General features: G+C 45.0%; 1 protein-coding gene across 20 annotated transcripts in view; it reads left to right on the plus strand.

Annotated features, from left to right (window-relative positions):
• USP6NL (USP6 N-terminal like) overlaps positions 1 to 16,636 on the plus strand; it is a 152,655-nt gene that overhangs the window by 94,361 nt on the left and 41,658 nt on the right. For 14 of the 20 annotated variants that reach the window (XM_021064995.2, XM_084980525.1, XM_084980526.1 and 11 more), the window contains 2 exons: positions 1,185 to 1,267; positions 8,805 to 8,844. In XM_021064995.2, the coding sequence (XP_020920654.2) occupies positions 1,185 to 1,267; positions 8,805 to 8,844 (123 nt within the window). Of the gene's footprint in view, positions 1 to 1,184; positions 1,268 to 4,876; positions 4,971 to 8,804; positions 8,845 to 16,636 lie in introns of all 20 variants that reach the window. The other 6 variants (XM_084980521.1, XM_084980533.1, XM_084980524.1 and 3 more) reach the window with 2 other exon arrangements.

Genomic DNA, 16,636 nt, shown 5'->3' on the forward strand with positions numbered 1-16,636 from the left:
TATTTTTATTTTTTGGCCATACCCATGGCATATGGAATCCTTAACCCACTCACCCAGGCCATGATGGAACTGGCAGTGCAGCAGAGGTGAGCTGGATCATTAACCCACTGCACCACGGCAGGAACTCCTCCTAGAGTTTTTAAGTTGGTTCTTTGGAACATCAGACACAGTTTCTCATCATCATCATCATCATTATTATTATAATTATTATTATTGTTATTATTATTTCCACTTCATGGAAAACCTAATTAATTTATTTAATGGCCTAATTTAAATAAAACCAATAGAATTCATTTACTGCTCTCTTTCATGCCTGCATGCGTATCTTTTTCCTCCATGCAGTTCACAGTTAGTGACCAGGCGCAGTGCTAGGCCTTCATGGGGTCACTATGTACACATGAGTTACTGCAGTCCTTGCCCACACAGTGCTCACAGGAGCATGTGAGCAGTTATAAAATATCCTCTGGGACACTCCATGAGACAGTTGGGTGCTGAGTGTGAAGTGTGAGGGTTGGCGTGCATTTCTCACGGGCTCCTGTGCCCATCAGTTCACAGTCTCTGGAGGGGAGGGCAAAGGGCAGCAGGCTGAGGCTGGGGCTCTGGACACAGGCACGCTTGGGAGGTGCCCATCGGAAGGTGCTCACTCGGGAGCTGGCATGGAGGAGCTGGCATGGAGGAGCTGGGCAGGGACAAGGAGAACCGGGAGACAGTGGTGCCATGAAGTTGAGAAACAGGCCGTGAGCAGTACTGACACGTCCCCTTGGTGAGAACGGCGGTGTCCCCGGGTCTGACCGTGGAGGCTGTGATAGACGTGGGCAGAGCGGCCTCGGGGCCGAGGAGCTGGGAAGTGGAGAGGAGAGAGGCGGGCGGGGCAGGCGCTGGTCTCCTGAGAGGTCCGGGTGCCCACTGACACCTTCCCGTGTGGCGCTCGTTCTCAGCCCTGCGGCTCCCTCTACCCCTGCGGTGGGTTTCTTACCAAGACCCGCGTCTGATCAAGGCTTGATAGCATCCAGAGTTTGTGACAAAGAAATAGTGCTTTGTTTTCTTTGGAAATTTAATTAGGGTCGATAATGCTCTTGTTTTTAGTAAAAAAAAGATAGCTCTTGTTGTTTGGTCTTTTTATTTTAAGAAATGATTCGCTCTTCCACATTGCCAGTCACGGCTTCCTTTATGCCCTGTTACAGGGACGCGAAGGCGCAGAGATCGAGCCTTGGGAAGATGCCAATTACCTGGTTTACAGAGTCACGGATCGATTTGGCTTCTTACAGTAAGTTGCGGTTTGAGCTACCTTTTTAAAGTGTTTATGTGGTCACCTATTACACTGATTTTCTTTATTTTTAATGGCATTCCTGTGAATAAGACTCCAGGATTGGTCCTGCAACCTGCTTTTTGTTACTAAATTCCTGGCAGTTTGAACCTCTGTGATTGAAACTGAGCTATAGCTAAGAATATAGCCTTTAATAGTCATTGTGTTTCAGTAAGAACATTAAGTGCAGTAAATGCGTTGTATTCATAATTTAGCAGAATTAAATGGAAATCAATACCAATTTGTATTTCAAAAATAATTATAAAACATTTCATTTTATATGAATGCATTTTAAAAATAATGAGCAATTAGTACTTTGTATTATGCAGTCTAAAAATGAGCACTGGAAAGAGATGCCATTGATCTTCCTTATGGTTGGACATGTATTCGTGTTATTGCTTCTTAAAATTAACTCCATTTATCTTGGGCACGTTCTGTAAAGAGTTGAGAGAGGTCTAGAGCACTGTAGAGTAGAGTAGTTAAAGCAGTTTTGACCCTTAAAAACGGCCTGCAGTGATGTGAATTTGCCTGTCTGATTCTGGCTGTCAGAATCCCTCGTGCTAGAGACTTTTCTGCATCTCTCTAGTTTGTCGGTTCCACACAGTTTAGTGACGAACTCACTATTTCTTCAAACTTATTCTTTCCCAATCTTACTATTCTCAAGAGGAAAGAGCCAGGGATTTTTATTTTATGATAACGTGATTAAATGTTGAAGGAAGAGATACAATTTCTTATAGAGTCCATAGGATTAACTTAATAGTACTCTTTCCTTTTTTTTTTTTCAGTTTTCTTGCATTTAGAAAGCATTTTGTTGTGTCTTTCTCAGGGTAACACAAGCAAGCAAACAAATAGAAACAGGTCTGGGAGTTAGAGGACATGTGTCTTTTCGTGGCTTTGTTGGTCTCACTTAACTACTTCTCGTCTCGTCTGTGAAACAAATTATATGAACTGCTCTACTTGCATAGGGGTATCTGAAGCTTTGAAGAAGTGAAATGATAGAATGCCACATAACGACCTAGACAGATAGAAGGTGTTATTGTCCTACCTGATGGTATTCGCATATCTGAGATGTTCTCCTGAGTAGTTATGATTAGAAGTCTTTGAATTTCAGCAGACTAACGAGCAGTATTTAACTATGATGAAAATACTGTCCTTGAAGTAAACCCCCATTTCCCCCCCCCCCTTTTTTTTAAAGTAAATCAAACTTGGCCACAAATGTGGCAGGAACTGAGTTTACGTTTGTGTGGATTAGTGTGCAGATCTGAGGTATGGAAATGTGTTTGGAAGGACGGTTTGAGCATTTGACACTGTTAAGATCGGTGGGTCCCCAGATTTCCTGCACACTACAGTTAGCTGGAAAATGTTTGTGTGTTTTTAAAATAGATTTCTGGGTTCTAGCCCAGATTTTGATTCAAAAAGTAGCATACAACTCAGCTGATTTTGACACCCCCGCCAAGTGTCTGCGTTTGTGTAAAAGGTGTTTATGTCATATAGTGGTCTAATATAGTACAAAATACATATGAAAAAATGCTGCATTCCAAAAGGGTCTGGGAATTACCTAGATCCTGTTTTCTCATTGCTTGCAACAAGTCAGTCCTGGCCCAAGAGCCTCACCTGACTTTGGTGATCTGAAAATCACACGCAGTTATCCTGTATTGGTTTTTGTCTCTGTGCTGAGGTCCATTTGGCTCTAGTGAGAGAAAAACAGCGGTTTACCCAATAATACTAGTTAATATCATTGAGTACCTACTGTGTGCCAGACACTGTGCTAAACTCTTTACATGGATTAACTCATCTGTTCCTCTCAAAACCTCATCAGAATAGGTATTCTTTTAAAAAAATCTGTTTTTGGATGAAACCGAAGCACAGGGAGGTTAAGCAGCTGTCCAGGTTGTGCTCACACTAAGTGTCGGATACGGAGAACTGACCTTGGCTGCCTCGCGGTGGAGCCCGAGTCTGACCTTCTACCTTGTGCTGCCTGCTACTCTGTAGTTTTAGTAAGAGAAGCCCTGAAGAAGCTCTTTGAAGTGCCTGGAAAGAATGTTAAAGGGGAGAGGAAGAGTGCCTCAAGCCAGGGCTCTGTTGAAGTGGTCACAGCCCCCAGCGGAGTGGCCCGCTGGTGGCTGATGAGCTCTCTGTGTCTGGTGGTGAAGCTCAACCAGTTCTCACACTGGCCCGCTGATTTTGCTACTGACTCCGTGATGCAGTCCTAACGCAGGCAGCACAAGTGAAAATAATGAAGCACAGAGATGGCTTTTAGTGTAATGTTAGGCTTTATTAAATTTCAGCCAAGTCATTGATTTTTGTTACATTGTCTCATTTCACTGAGACATTTTCTCTCACGGTTGCCGCAGGTGCCTTTGAATGTTTGTCACTGAAGACACTAGAGTTTTCTGTGCTGTTGAATAAAGTCTCCTGGCCTAGGCTTTTAGACATTGCTCCCTATCACACCTTGATCAAAAGAGCATTCTTTCTGCTGTCTTAGTTCGTTGTAATTTTTGATTGATTTTATGATAAACTTGTGCTTTAGGTGTCACCATCAATAAAATGGCCCCTCTTTGTCATCTTCTCTGAAGGCTGCTGACTTCATAGCCAGTTACAGTTTTTGTAACTGAAATTACTTGTTATGTGAAGAAGGATGACAGTAATTAACAAATAACAGTGTGGGACTCACTTGGTTTTATAGCAGATTTTACAGCGCGTATAAAAACTGCTGCCACACCAGCCTGGCTTGACCCCGGACAGGGTCGTCTTCATTTCGCGCAGAGCAGCGGCGCCCTCCCAGCTGCCTGCCTGTGAGACGGGGCTGCATCTGGACACTGGGGGAAGCCAGCTTGTTCAAGAACTTAGAGAACTTTCAGCATTTGAGCTTGCAACACTTTTATCAAAAATAGCCACTGTTAGTCTGCTCAGCAAAGAATGCTTGGTATTTGGATAATGATAGATGATGCTTTTAGGCCACAAGTTATTAATAGAAGAATTAGAAATTGCCTCAAAAATAAAAATTAAAAATTAATAGCAAGCTTCAGATTGTCAACTATTTATCAAAATGTGTATATTTATAAAATTTGGCATATTGTCTGTAGTTTAGTAGGACTATATAGGTATTTGAAAGTCAGAAAAATGGCATTTGTGTTTTTAAGAAATCCTTTTTAATGATAAAGGCCTTGAGAACTCTTTCTACCATCTGATAATTGTCATTAGAGTAAATCATGTAGCTTTATTAGAATTTTATTAAGTTTATTAGAATTTTTATAAAAGAATTTTATTAAAATTTTATAAAAGTTTATTAGAATTTTTTTTAAACTTAGAATTTACTGCAATATCAGAAATAAAATTTAGTCAGTATATTGAGCTGATTTTAACAAGTTAGGTTTTATATTTCCAAATGAAAGTTTATCTCACAGTTACAGAAATATTCCATCTGAGCTATTGAAAAATTACAAGCCCATATTTCTGACTAGTATTTCCAGTAAGCTTAATAGTAGATTAAAAAAAATAGATCCGCACAGGTCTCTGTGTTTCCAGAAATGACTATATTGTTGTTTTTACTTTATGTATTTCTCTGAGGCACAGCTTCTTGCTGTCAGCTTGATGTCTCCTTTAAGCAGTCTCTCGGTGCCTCCTTCCACCAGAGGACAAACCTTTGTTTTCTAAAGCAGAGGTAGGCAAACATTTTCTGTAAGTAGCCAGATATTAAATATTCTTTGGCTTTGTGGGCCATATGGTCCTTGTCACAGCTCTTGAGCTCTCCTGTGGTCGCATGAAAACAACTATAGACAATCCATAAATGAATGAGCATGGTGATGTAGCAGTAAAACTTTATTTACAAAAACAGGCTGAGGGCCAGATTTGGTCCAGGGGCTGAAGCTTTGCTGACCCAAAGGAACACTGCACTCTCTCAGATCCTGGCCTTCCCTTCTTCTGCTGGAAGACTATCTAGGTGACCAGGCGGAGGCGCATTCATGCAGGCCTGTGTTCCTCCTTCCCTTCATGCATTCATTTAGCAACATCAGTTCACTCCTTCAGCATGCCAGCCACCGTGCCTGAGGCTGTCTCAGTGTCTTACTTGTGTATTCTAGACATAGTGTGTAGCTCCTGATAAGGCACAGTCCCCTGTTTTCTCCTTGGAAGGGTGTGAAAAGAATGTACGCCAACACAGAGATTTGATGAGGAAAAGTTTTATGGAGATTAGTGTTGAGCACGTAGCAGGTTTTATGTAAAAGATTTTAGAAATGGGGCAATAACGCAAGAGAATTCATGTGGGAAAACTTGACCACATTCTTGCTCTGTTGTCCATCTATGAAGTCCCAAGACTAATTCAACATCCATGCAGGATAAAAACTTGTAATAAAACAGGTATAGCTTGAACGTAACCTCAACATGATAAAGGCTACGTGACAAACTTGTGACTGACGTCTTACTCAATGATGAAAAACTGAAAGCTTTCTTCTAAGATGAGGAACAAGACAAGGATGCCCATTCTTACCACTTTTATTGAACATAGTATTGAAGGTCCTAGGCAGAGCAGTTAAGCAAGAAAACCCAAACACATCCAAATCAGAAGGGAAGAAATAAAACTGTCTCTATTTGCAGGTGATCTAACCTTATATATGGTCTCTAAAGACTCCACTAAATGTTCGAACTAACAGATGAATTCAGTTAAGTTGTAGGATATACAGTCAGTATATCAGAACCAATTGCGTTTCTATCAGAAAGAGAAATTAGGAAAACAGTCTCATTCACAGTTGCATCAAAAAGAGGAAAATACCCAGGAATCAGTTTCACCAAGGAGGTGAAAGACCTGTACATTGAAAATTATAGAACACTGATGGAAGAAATAAAACTGGGCACAAATAAGTGGAAGGACATTCCATGCTCATGGATCAGAAGAACTCATGTTGTTAAAATGTCCACACTGTTGGAGTTCCCGGGTGGTGCAGCTGGTTAAGGATGCAGTGTTGTCACTGCTCTGGCTAGGGTCACAGCTGTGGCTTGGGTTCTATCCCTGGCCCTGAAACTGGTGCATGCCACAGGCAGGACCAAAAAAAGAAAGAGCATGTCTGTACTACCCAAAGTGATCTGCAGATCTAATGCAGTTCTCATCAAAATTCCAACGGCATGTTTCACAGAAATAGAACAAACAATTAGAAAATTTATATGGAACCACAAAGACTCTGAATAGCCAAAGCAATTTTGAGAAAGAAGAACAAAGCTGAAGATGTCATGCTTCCTGATTTCAAACTATATTTCAAGCTATAGTGATCAAAAGAGCATGATATTGACGTGAAAACACACATAGTTCAATGGGACAGGAGAGAGTGCTCAGAAGCAAACCCATGCATATATGGGCAGTTGGTTTACAACAGAGGAGCCAAGCATATACAATGGGAAAAGGATAATCTCTTCAGCAAATGGTATTGGGAAAACTGGATGTAAGACCTGAAACTATGAAACTCCTAGAAGAAAATTTATTTAGGTGTTAAGCCCCTTGTCATCAACCTTGGCGATGATGTTTTCTTTTTGGATTTGACACCAAAAGCAAAAAAACAAGTGAGGCTGCATCAGGCTGAAAGGTTTTTGCATAGCAAAGGAGATCATGAACAAAATGAAAAGGCAGCCTGCCAAATGAGAGAAAATATTTGCAAATTGTATGTCTGATAAAGGATTGATAGCCAAAATTAATAAAGAACTAATACACCTCTAGCCAGCACCCCCCCCCCGCCCCACCTCAAACAATCCAAGTAAAAAATGGGCAGAGGATCTGAATAAATATTTTTCCAAAGAAGACATACGGATGGGCAACAGGTACATGAAAATGTGCGCAAGCTCACTCATCAGCAGAGAAAAGCAAAGCAGAGCCACAAGGAGATAGCATTTTGCTTCTGGTTTGATGGATAGCATCAAAGCGATAAGAAATAACACAGTTTGGCAAGGAGGTGGAGAGAAGGAAAACCCTGTACACTGTTGGTAGAAACGTGGCTTGATATAGCCACGGCGGAGAATAGTGTGGGGGGGGCCTCAAAAGATTAAAAATAGAACTACCATCTGGTCCAGCAATTTCACTTCTGGGTAGGTGTCTGAAGAAAATGAAAACACTCACTCAAAAAGATACCTGCACCCACCTTGTTCATCTCAGCTTTATTCACAGTAGTGAAGACGTGGAAACTACACAAGTGTCCACTGACTGGAAGGACAAAGAAAAAATGTGCCATATGTGTCTCAGCCATAAACAAGAAGGAAGTTCTGCCGTTAGCAACAACGTGGGTGGTAGTTATGCTTAATGAGCTACCTCGGAGAAAGGTGCACACTGTATGATATCACTTATATGTCAGATCCGAAAAAAGAAAAACTCAGACTTATACATACAGAGAACATACTGGTGGTTGCCAGGGCCGGGGGTGCAGTTCATTCTGTAGGACCTGCCGGCTCAGACCATGTAGCCTGAGCAGACGATTCACAGCTTTCCACAGGCAGGTGCAAAACTTGGTTCTGATTCAGTGTTGGGAACAGGCACAGTGAGGTCTGTTAGTCTTGCTGAGTGAACAGAAGGGCCCCAAAGAGCTTGTCCCGGGGCGGCAGCCAGAGTCGACACTTAGGTGCAGTTAGGCGTGTTCAACACAGAGTGGCCAGGATCTGCGCGGAGCAGCTGGGCGGCCCACGCACCCCAGAAACACCATTGGTGGTGCATCCAGAAGTTGCCGGGTGTTCGTATCTTTCACGATGGCCCTGCTGACCCAGCCACCTCGCAAGTACACCCCAGGGTGTCGGCAGGCCTTCCTCTGCCAGTGAATGAAGAACGGGATGGGGGCCTTTCATGCGCCGCTAGTCCTGGTGCTTAGGATTCCAAGTTAGCTCGGAGAGTTAGACTAAGGTCAGAATGAAAGCCATGTACAGAAATAAAGGTGAGTAGACACTTTTAAAACACGTACATGTAATCCTCAAGGTTTCTTTTCTTCTCGAGAATTGGTTTCTTAGCCTGTTTTTCATTTACTCTTGCACTGTCTGAAGATCTTACCTAGGTGTGAACCCACCGAGGCTGGTAGTGCTGAACGTCTCGGCATTAAACTGTTTACTGTTTTAGCATTTACCTTTGCAGGAGAAGGTTCTTGATTCCTGGACGAGAGCAGAGCTTTTGCGGTGGTGTAAGTGTGCCAGCCATGCCTGCACTGCTCAGTACGGTACCTGACCTGTGGCCGGTGAGGCCCATAACTGAAGGTTTAGTTTTATTTTCATTTATATTTAAAATTCAGCGACCACATGTGGCTAGAGATGACCGGATTGGACAGTGCAAGTCTAGAGATTTGAAGACAGGGCCCCTTGTGAGCTTAGAGACTAGCTCACTGTCTTATGTCGAATTCGGTGGAATAGAGGTTGACACACCTATTTTGATGACACGTAAATTGTTGTACATCATGTGTACCTGCCTACAGGTTGATGATTTTCTGAAAGTTTGCTCTGATTTCAACTGTTTTACTCCCCTGTTCTTCCTCCACAGTGAAGAGGAGCTCCCCTCTCACAACGCGGCTATGGAGCGGGTAAGTCGGATCGGTGCTCACGTACAGCCCCTGGCGAGTTACAGTCAGAGGGCTAAGCCCCGTCACCTCTGCGACTGTGAGTGCCAGTTTACAGGCAGGCGGCGCAGTCACCCTTAGAATCTGACCCTACGACTACCACTGTAAGAGAGTAATAAAATTGCAGTTCCCCTTGTGGCTCAGCAGGTGATGAACCTGAACCTGACTAGTATCCATGAGGTTGCAGGTTCCCTACCTGGCCTCGCTCAGTGGGTTAAGGATCCGATGTTGCTGTGAGCTGTTGTGTAGGTCGCAGATGCGACTTGGATCTGGCGTGGCTGTGGCCATGGCCTAGGCCAGCAGCTACAGCTCGGATTCGACCCCTAGCCTGGGAACCTCCATATGCTGCAGGTTCAGGCCTAAAAAGCCAAAAAGGAAGGAAGGGAGGGAGGGAGGGAAGGAGAAGAAGAAAGTAATGAAATTAGAGTTCCCGCTGTGGTGCAATGGGTTAGTTAATGATCTGGATTGTTTCTGTGAGGCGCTGGTTTGATCCCTGGCTGGGTGCAGGGTTAACGTTACAGCATTGCTGCAGCTGCAGTTCAGATGCAATACTTGGCCCGAGAACTTCCATATGCCAAGGGTGTGGCCTTTTTTTTTTAAAAAAAAAAAAAAGAAAGAAAGAAATGAAATTAATCGTGAAATAACTAGATTTTATGGAACTTTTGATCCGTACCTGATGTGAAGGAGAGGTAGCAGTTACCCGTGGATGCGTTGAAGACCCGCAGTTCTCCATCTAAAATCAAAACTTTCTGAAAATAAAAACTGCAGAATGACTTTAGGGCATGGATAAAATTGCCGCTTTATGTATAGTGTGTAGAGGTCCCTGTGGGTACTTCCTGTGGCTGAGTTCTCTCGTGACTGCCTGCTTCTTTCAGTGTTAGAACCTCAATGTTTTGGCGGAGGCACGCCTCATGGCTTTCAGGAGCAGGTGGTTGTGACGTGAGGTAGCAGTGCTGGCAGGGCCTTGTGGCTCGGGGATGGGGGGGGAGGAGGTGACAAGTGACAGCACTTTCTCCCTTCTGCCTCTGGGGAACTTCTGTCTGTCCACTTGGAAATGGGGACATGGGGATTTACTTGTGTCCACTCTCTGGCCAGTCTCTCTCTTCACAAGTCCTCAGACCCCCTGATCCCACCACTGTCCCCGACCCCTCAGCACACTCTCTAACCAGCTCGGCTCCGTGCAGGGCAGGACGTCCCTTCGCCACCTCTCCAGCTGCTTCTGGGCCAAGCTCTCTGCCTGCAGCCCCGGCACCGACATGGCCAAGTGCAACTGGGAAAAGACTTGCAACCCTGGTGACTGCTTTTTCTTTAAACACGTGGCTGCAGACCTCAGCTGGACCTTCCTGCCGCCTGGACATCATACCCGTCTTCCTCATGACTGTCTGCTGCCCTCCTCCTCTGGCCTCTCTCCGCTCATTTCTTGCTTCACGATTCTTATTTCTTCACTGTCACACCGGGAGGTCCGTTCGTAGTGACCTGCCAGCACCTGGGAGGTGGTTGGCCAGCACCTCACAGCTCTTTTCTTGCCCTTCAGAACCCCACGTGCTCGGCACATTCTTCTTGCCTCACAGGACGCTCTTTCTGCATTTCATCTGCTTGTTCCTTCTCATCACCTTGGACTTTATACTGAGCCCATGGCTCAGGCCTGGAACTTCTCTCTCCTGTCTGCATTTTCTCCTCGGTAATCTCGCCGCGCTTGGCTGTATATGCCACTCCCAGACGTGTGTGTCCATTCCAGTGTCCAGACTTAGCTGTCGGACTTGGTCAGTACACTTAGTGTCCAGTAAGTGTCCCAACGGGGTTTCTGTTGTTCTCTTCAAATCCGTCCTGTGAATGAACTTCCCGTCTCTTCCAGTGGGAGCTCCAGCCTCCAGTTTACAGTCTAAACACTTGTCAGGTGTTGCTGACTTTCTTTCATACCCACACCTCCTGTGTCAGCAGTCCTGGTAGCTTGGCCTTCAAGACTTAGCCGCTCCACATCTGCCCCCTGGCCCACTGGAACCTGTCTTCGGGAGCTTCCAGCTTCCTGCCTCTGCCAGGGTCCCACCCTGTCCCCGCAGTCTGTCTGTTCACCAGAAGAGCCGGAGCGTCCTGCTAAAATGAGATCACGCCACTCATGGGAGCATTACGCCGGCTCTCCCTCGTACCCACAGGAAAAGGAAGGGGCCTCAGAGTGCCCGGGGTTCTGCGAGCCCCTCCCGCAGGTATTTACTTAAATGCCACCTTCAGAACCAGCCCCTCCTTGGCAGGCAGATCTCATATTGAAGACCCCTCTCCTACATTTGCTAATTATTACCCCCCCCCCCCGTTTTAGCACTAATACCTTTAGCACTAATACCTTTTCACTTGCTGAAGCTTCCACTTGTATCTTTGTTTCCTCACTAGGATGTCCTCTCTGTGGGGGTTTCATCTGCTTTGTTCACTGTTCGGAGCCCAGAACCTAGAGCAGGGCGTGGAGAACGCGTGGTGTAAATGGTGGCTGGGTGACCAGGTGAATATGAGGACTGTGCTGTGTCACAAAATGTGGATTTAAAGGCTGGCGGAGCTTGTCCTTTCGGAGGTGACAGTGTGCTTTATTTGAGAAGTTAGGGAGAGGAGAATTGGAAGGTATCTTTTACAGAAGATATCCGTATGTGGCTGAATCAAAATCTGGCAACCCCAAATTGACTTTTCTCTCCCATAGCCCTCTCCCCGCCTTAAAACGAACTTCTGGTCCAGAAAATTCAAATGCGTGGGAACCAGTAGTATAGATGATTCTAGAAATGGGACAATGAGAAAAGAAGTAATACGAGACAAGCTAGTAGAGTCAACAGCATGCTTGAGGGAGGTTTTAATTTTTCTTTTTTTTAAAGAGACTTGTCTGTACAATACAGATCTCTTACCCAGTGCAATTAAAGTTATAATTAATGGGTCATTTACTCTGAAGAGTTTACTATAAAGGTAATCACTAAAAAATAACATGCACACCTTCATAATTTAACATGAGATGTCATTTTATATTCACTTGTTCATCTTTAGTGGGAGAGGGGTAGGGTTCTGGGGCTGCCTGACTGAGATTCCAGAATGTTCTGCCTTTCGTATATAAACTGCACTCGTAATGTGTGGCCTCCCTTTTAGAGCTTTGGTTTCGTCCATGTGGAGTGAGAACTTCAGACACATGCAAAGCAGTCTGAGGCTGGAAGCGTTACCAGAATTTCTCCCAATTTCGGTTTGGTTCATGTATTCCTCGGTGACTGCCTAGTCCTCATGGCCTGCCATCTCTAGGAGACTAATAAAAAATACATTGCTTCACTGAATAAACTGAGTGAGAACAGTAGGCTTGTTGAAGTCCAAAGTGTTCATTAATCTTCAGAGGGCATCCCCTCGCACCACGTCCTTGCTGCCGTTTGGGCCGCCGCGTGACCGATGCACAGTCAGGTCCTCCTTTGTGGCTTTCTTCCAGCTCTGCCAGCGTATTTGTACATAAGGCAGTTCTCTGTCTAAAGCAGGGACGGTGGTAGGCAGTCCCTCGTAAGGGCACTGGTGGCAAGTGCTCTGGATTCCCCTCAACAGGCACTTAAACCGGTAAACACACTTGTTACAGTTACTCTGCAGAGAACGCCATTGACAGTGGGTTATATTGTTTCTCTGAGCTTATTGATGTTTTTAATAAGGAGGAAAGGGTATGTAAAACCGTGCGTTTTCTTTGACTCAGCTTTTCCTTTTCGCAGTGTGGTATTTTAAATGGTTTAATGGGATATTGGCGCCTTCTTGGATCTTCGAAAACCATATCCTAATTTTTTGTGGTGTGGAATCTTAATCAAAACACCTGACTGACTTTTCAGTGTCATTCTAGCCGAACGCTTCTTGTACTCCCTGTCCTCTCCTGACCTCTGCTGGTGCGGTCTGGGTGTGCAGGACGGGTCCCCTTCCTCCTCGGTGCCACACTCAATACTGAGCAAAACATCTGAGACTTAAACGCGAGTAAAGTTCTAAGGTTTCTAACTCTAGAAGAGAAGACGGTTGGTACCCCTCCTGCGCTGTGTAAATGTTGGGCGGTTCCTCTCTAGGTGATCGATCGTGTTGGACCCCGTACAAGGCAAGTTCATCTTCTGTGGGTGATGCAGCTGGTCCTTCGCGGGGCCGAAGGACAGTCTCAGATCACTGGAGGTCGAGAGGCAGCAAAGAAGATGTTGTTCCCATTTTTAATCCTTACACCCTCCTTGCCCCGGGAGGAGGGGCCAGTCCTGCTTAAGGAGGGACGTGTATCAGATCGTACACTTCAAATGGAAGTTGAGTCCTTTCCTGAGAACAGCTCCAGGGGGAAAATACGCCACAGCGTACGTACCATGTGGAGAGATACGTGGGATGGAGACGGAGCGCTGTATCCCTTCCCTTTTGGTGTGTGTCGTTCTGACATTCTCAGGGGAGTAGAATTTTCTTATACTAAGGTCTCTTATATGATTTTTAAAATTACAGTGATAAGCACATCTAGTACCCAGATCTTAATTTTTGAGTTCTAGTCCCCCATTAAAAAGAACCACTGTTTCATTAAAGAAATGGATGATCTAGATCTAGGATAGAAAAAGTATAAAGTGAGCCTGAATTTTGGGTCAGATCAGCCATGTCCAAAGGCTCCTCCACTTGAAGAGGGGACATCCCCAACCAGATAAGAGGCAGTCAAGTCAAATTTGGGGCCATTTGAGCTTTAGAAAGAATAATGATGATAGGGATTCCCTTGCGGTGCAGTGAGTTAAGGATCCTGAGCAGTCACTGCAGCAGCTCAGGTCACTGCTGTTGTGTGAGTTCAGTCCCTGGCCTGGGAATTTCTGCAAGCTGCAGGTGCAGCCAAAAAAAAAAAAAAAAAAAAAAAAAAAAAGGAACAATGATGGTAATAATTATAACACATTGAATAAACAGTCCTTTATACTAGAGTGATATTTAAAATAGGGACTCGAAAGGAAAAACTTTTTAATCGAAAAATATCAGTTAATGATATAGAAAGAATCATAGGAAAAATTAGAACCCACCACCCCATTCTACCTCCGAAGACTCAGAATTGATTCAGTCAGGGATCATAGTGAAGGATGAGAGCCCTGCGCAGGGTCAGTGAGGAACAGGATGTCCACACTACGTCACAGGGTGCCATCCAGACGATTTCTTAGTTGCAAAAGGGAATTCCTCTGTTACGTAGTGGAGGAATCGGGCAAATACCACTTCACCAAGGGAGCAGCAGTTACATCACTGATAATGGTACCAGTGGGCCTGCTGTGTCTCTGCATGTGATGCAATAGGAAGGACACAGAATCACCTGTGCAGTATTCCTGCCCGAATCTAGGGGAACAGACTCAGCCAGCGAGTGTGGACTAGACTTTTCAAAAGTCAACATCATGAGGCATTCCCGTCGTGCCTCAGTGGAAACGAATGTGACTAGTATGCTTGAGGACGCAGGTTCCATCCCTGGCCTTGCTCAGTGGGTTAAGGGTCCAGCGTGGCCGTGAGCTGTGCTGTAGGTTACAGATGCGGCTCGGATCTCATGTTGCTGTGGCTGTGGTGTAGGCCAGCGCCTGCAGCTCCATTTCATCCCCTAGCCTGGGAACCTCCACATGCTGCGGGTGTGGCCCTAAACACCCCACTCCCCCCCCCCGCACAAAGGCCAGGGGACTGTTTAGAGTCAAGGGAACTAAACTAAAGAGCTGTGCCTGATCCGGGATTGGGTCCTGACCCCCTTTCCCTCTCAGAGGAAAACAGCCTACAGAGCACCTTTGAGACAAGCAGGGAATTTGCTATATGGGCTGTTTATCACCAAATAATAAACCAACTTGACCTTTCTTGGGTGTAACGGTGGTATTGTGATTGTGTAAGATAATGTAGCACTTGTTCTTAGTGATACATGCTTGAAGTATTTGGAGTGTTCATGGTATCTGTGATTTTCTAATAGATCAGCCCCCCCCCAAAAAAAAATACCCCTCGATATAAATAGATTAAATCTGGCAAAATGTTAATGATTGTGGATTTTGGTGAAGCATATGTAAGTATATGGTGCATTGGTCTTCCCGCATTTCTCCAGGTTTGGCATATTTCAGTAAACATTGGGAAGTCAGCAGAGTTATTTAATATCGGTTTTGCATTGACTCCTACATCGTCATTAGTTTCCCCTTTTAGCAGCACCTTGAAAAGCGTTGCCGACGTGCTGGAGCGATACCACATCGCCCACTATGCTGCAGGAGAGACGCCGTTGTAACCTCGCTGCTCTCTACTTCTGTGTTACAGCCACTGACCTGCCCTCAGAAGTGCTTAGCATTTGTTCCGTCTGGTCATGTTCATCCTTTCCCCCCGCCCCCGCCACCTCTGAGACCCCAAGGGGCTGTTACATAATTGCTTCAGAGTATTGTTTGCTTGTCTTGTCTTGTGTTAGTTATGTTTACTTTTAAAGTGTGGAAGTTTTCTTATATAACAATCAGCTTTAAGTGATGAAATTAAGAGGAGAATGTGATATGGTTCCTGAACTCGAGTCCATACTGTAATCATAATAACAACAATAATATTTGGGCATTGAGACCAACTAGAACACAAGTGTTAGATGCTGTAACAGTAATCACGATAATTCTCACATTATAGACAAGGAAGCTAAGATACAAAAAGATTGAGTACCTTGTCTCAGATGAAACTGAAAAGAAGGGGCAGAACCCAGGCCAATGGAGTCCTTAGTCCATGCCATGAAATGCTGAAGAAACAGTTTATTTGCTTGGAGGATGGAGACGTTTGGAAATGGTTCCAGACCTTTGGCATTTGACTAGATCTTGAGAGGATACTTGGGATTTGGCCAAATAGTGACGAGGAAGAGCCTGACGGGCAGAGGAAAAGCAGAGAGGTGTGGACATACCTTGTGTATGGGAATGACAGGTAGTTCGGATGGCCAGATCATAAATGGAGCAGAAGCGAAACTAGGAGGTGAGTCTGGGCCATGTCGCGAAGGGCCATCCGTGCAGAGACTTCAACTTTATGTGTAGATAATGGGTATCCACTGGACAGTTTTCACCTGTTTCTCCCGTAACAGGTCATAGCGTGTGGCAGCTGAAGACCTTCAGGGCTGCCCGGGAGGAGCTCTCGCCTCAACCTAGGAATTAGCATTGCCGGAACGAGGGCAGAGGACGTGGTAGAAGCAGGAGACGTGGATAGGAGAGCAGGGTGTAGTTTGGGTGTGGAAGGAACATGAAAGGAGGCCTGAAAACTCCCAAAGCTGCTAGGTTGATGACTTGGTGGGTGGTGATGCTGCTGATTCACATCAGGGCAGGGCAGGGTGACAGCAGCATGTTCAGGGAAGCCTTTGGGGTGTGTCGCACGTGTGTGAAGTATCTGCTGAGCTTCTAGGTCAAGATTCTGACTTGCTGTTATATCCTAGTCTGTCTAGGTGTTACTGAGTCCACAGCCAGATGATGCCCTTTAGCCGGTTTTTCTAGAGCATTTAGGTTCACCTTTGTCACATGTGTTTTCGGTTACTTCTTACTTCAGAATCAATTCTGGAGTAATTAACCCGCAGCATGTTTGGTGATAAAGTCTACTTCATCCATTTATTATAGATTTGTGAGTCGGGATGAGAAGGACATGCACATGCATTCAGGTCTGCGTAGCTGATCTGGCAGCCCTGTGGAGTTAGCACTTAAACCTGACTGAGCTCCTGATGATATGTAATGTAGAAATCCTACAGCCTGGGAGCTTTTCCCAAAGTGTATCTTTTTTTTTTTTTTTAGCTGTAGGGGAAAGAAAAGGCATA

The sequence above is a fragment of the Sus scrofa genome, chromosome 10, assembly GCF_054392235.1.
Source record: "Sus scrofa isolate SSC_HxYL_T2T_F1_AM1 chromosome 10, Sscrofa_HxYL_maternal_Yorkshire_Landrace_v2.0, whole genome shotgun sequence".
NCBI classification, from domain to species: Eukaryota; Metazoa; Chordata; class Mammalia; order Artiodactyla; family Suidae; genus Sus; species Sus scrofa.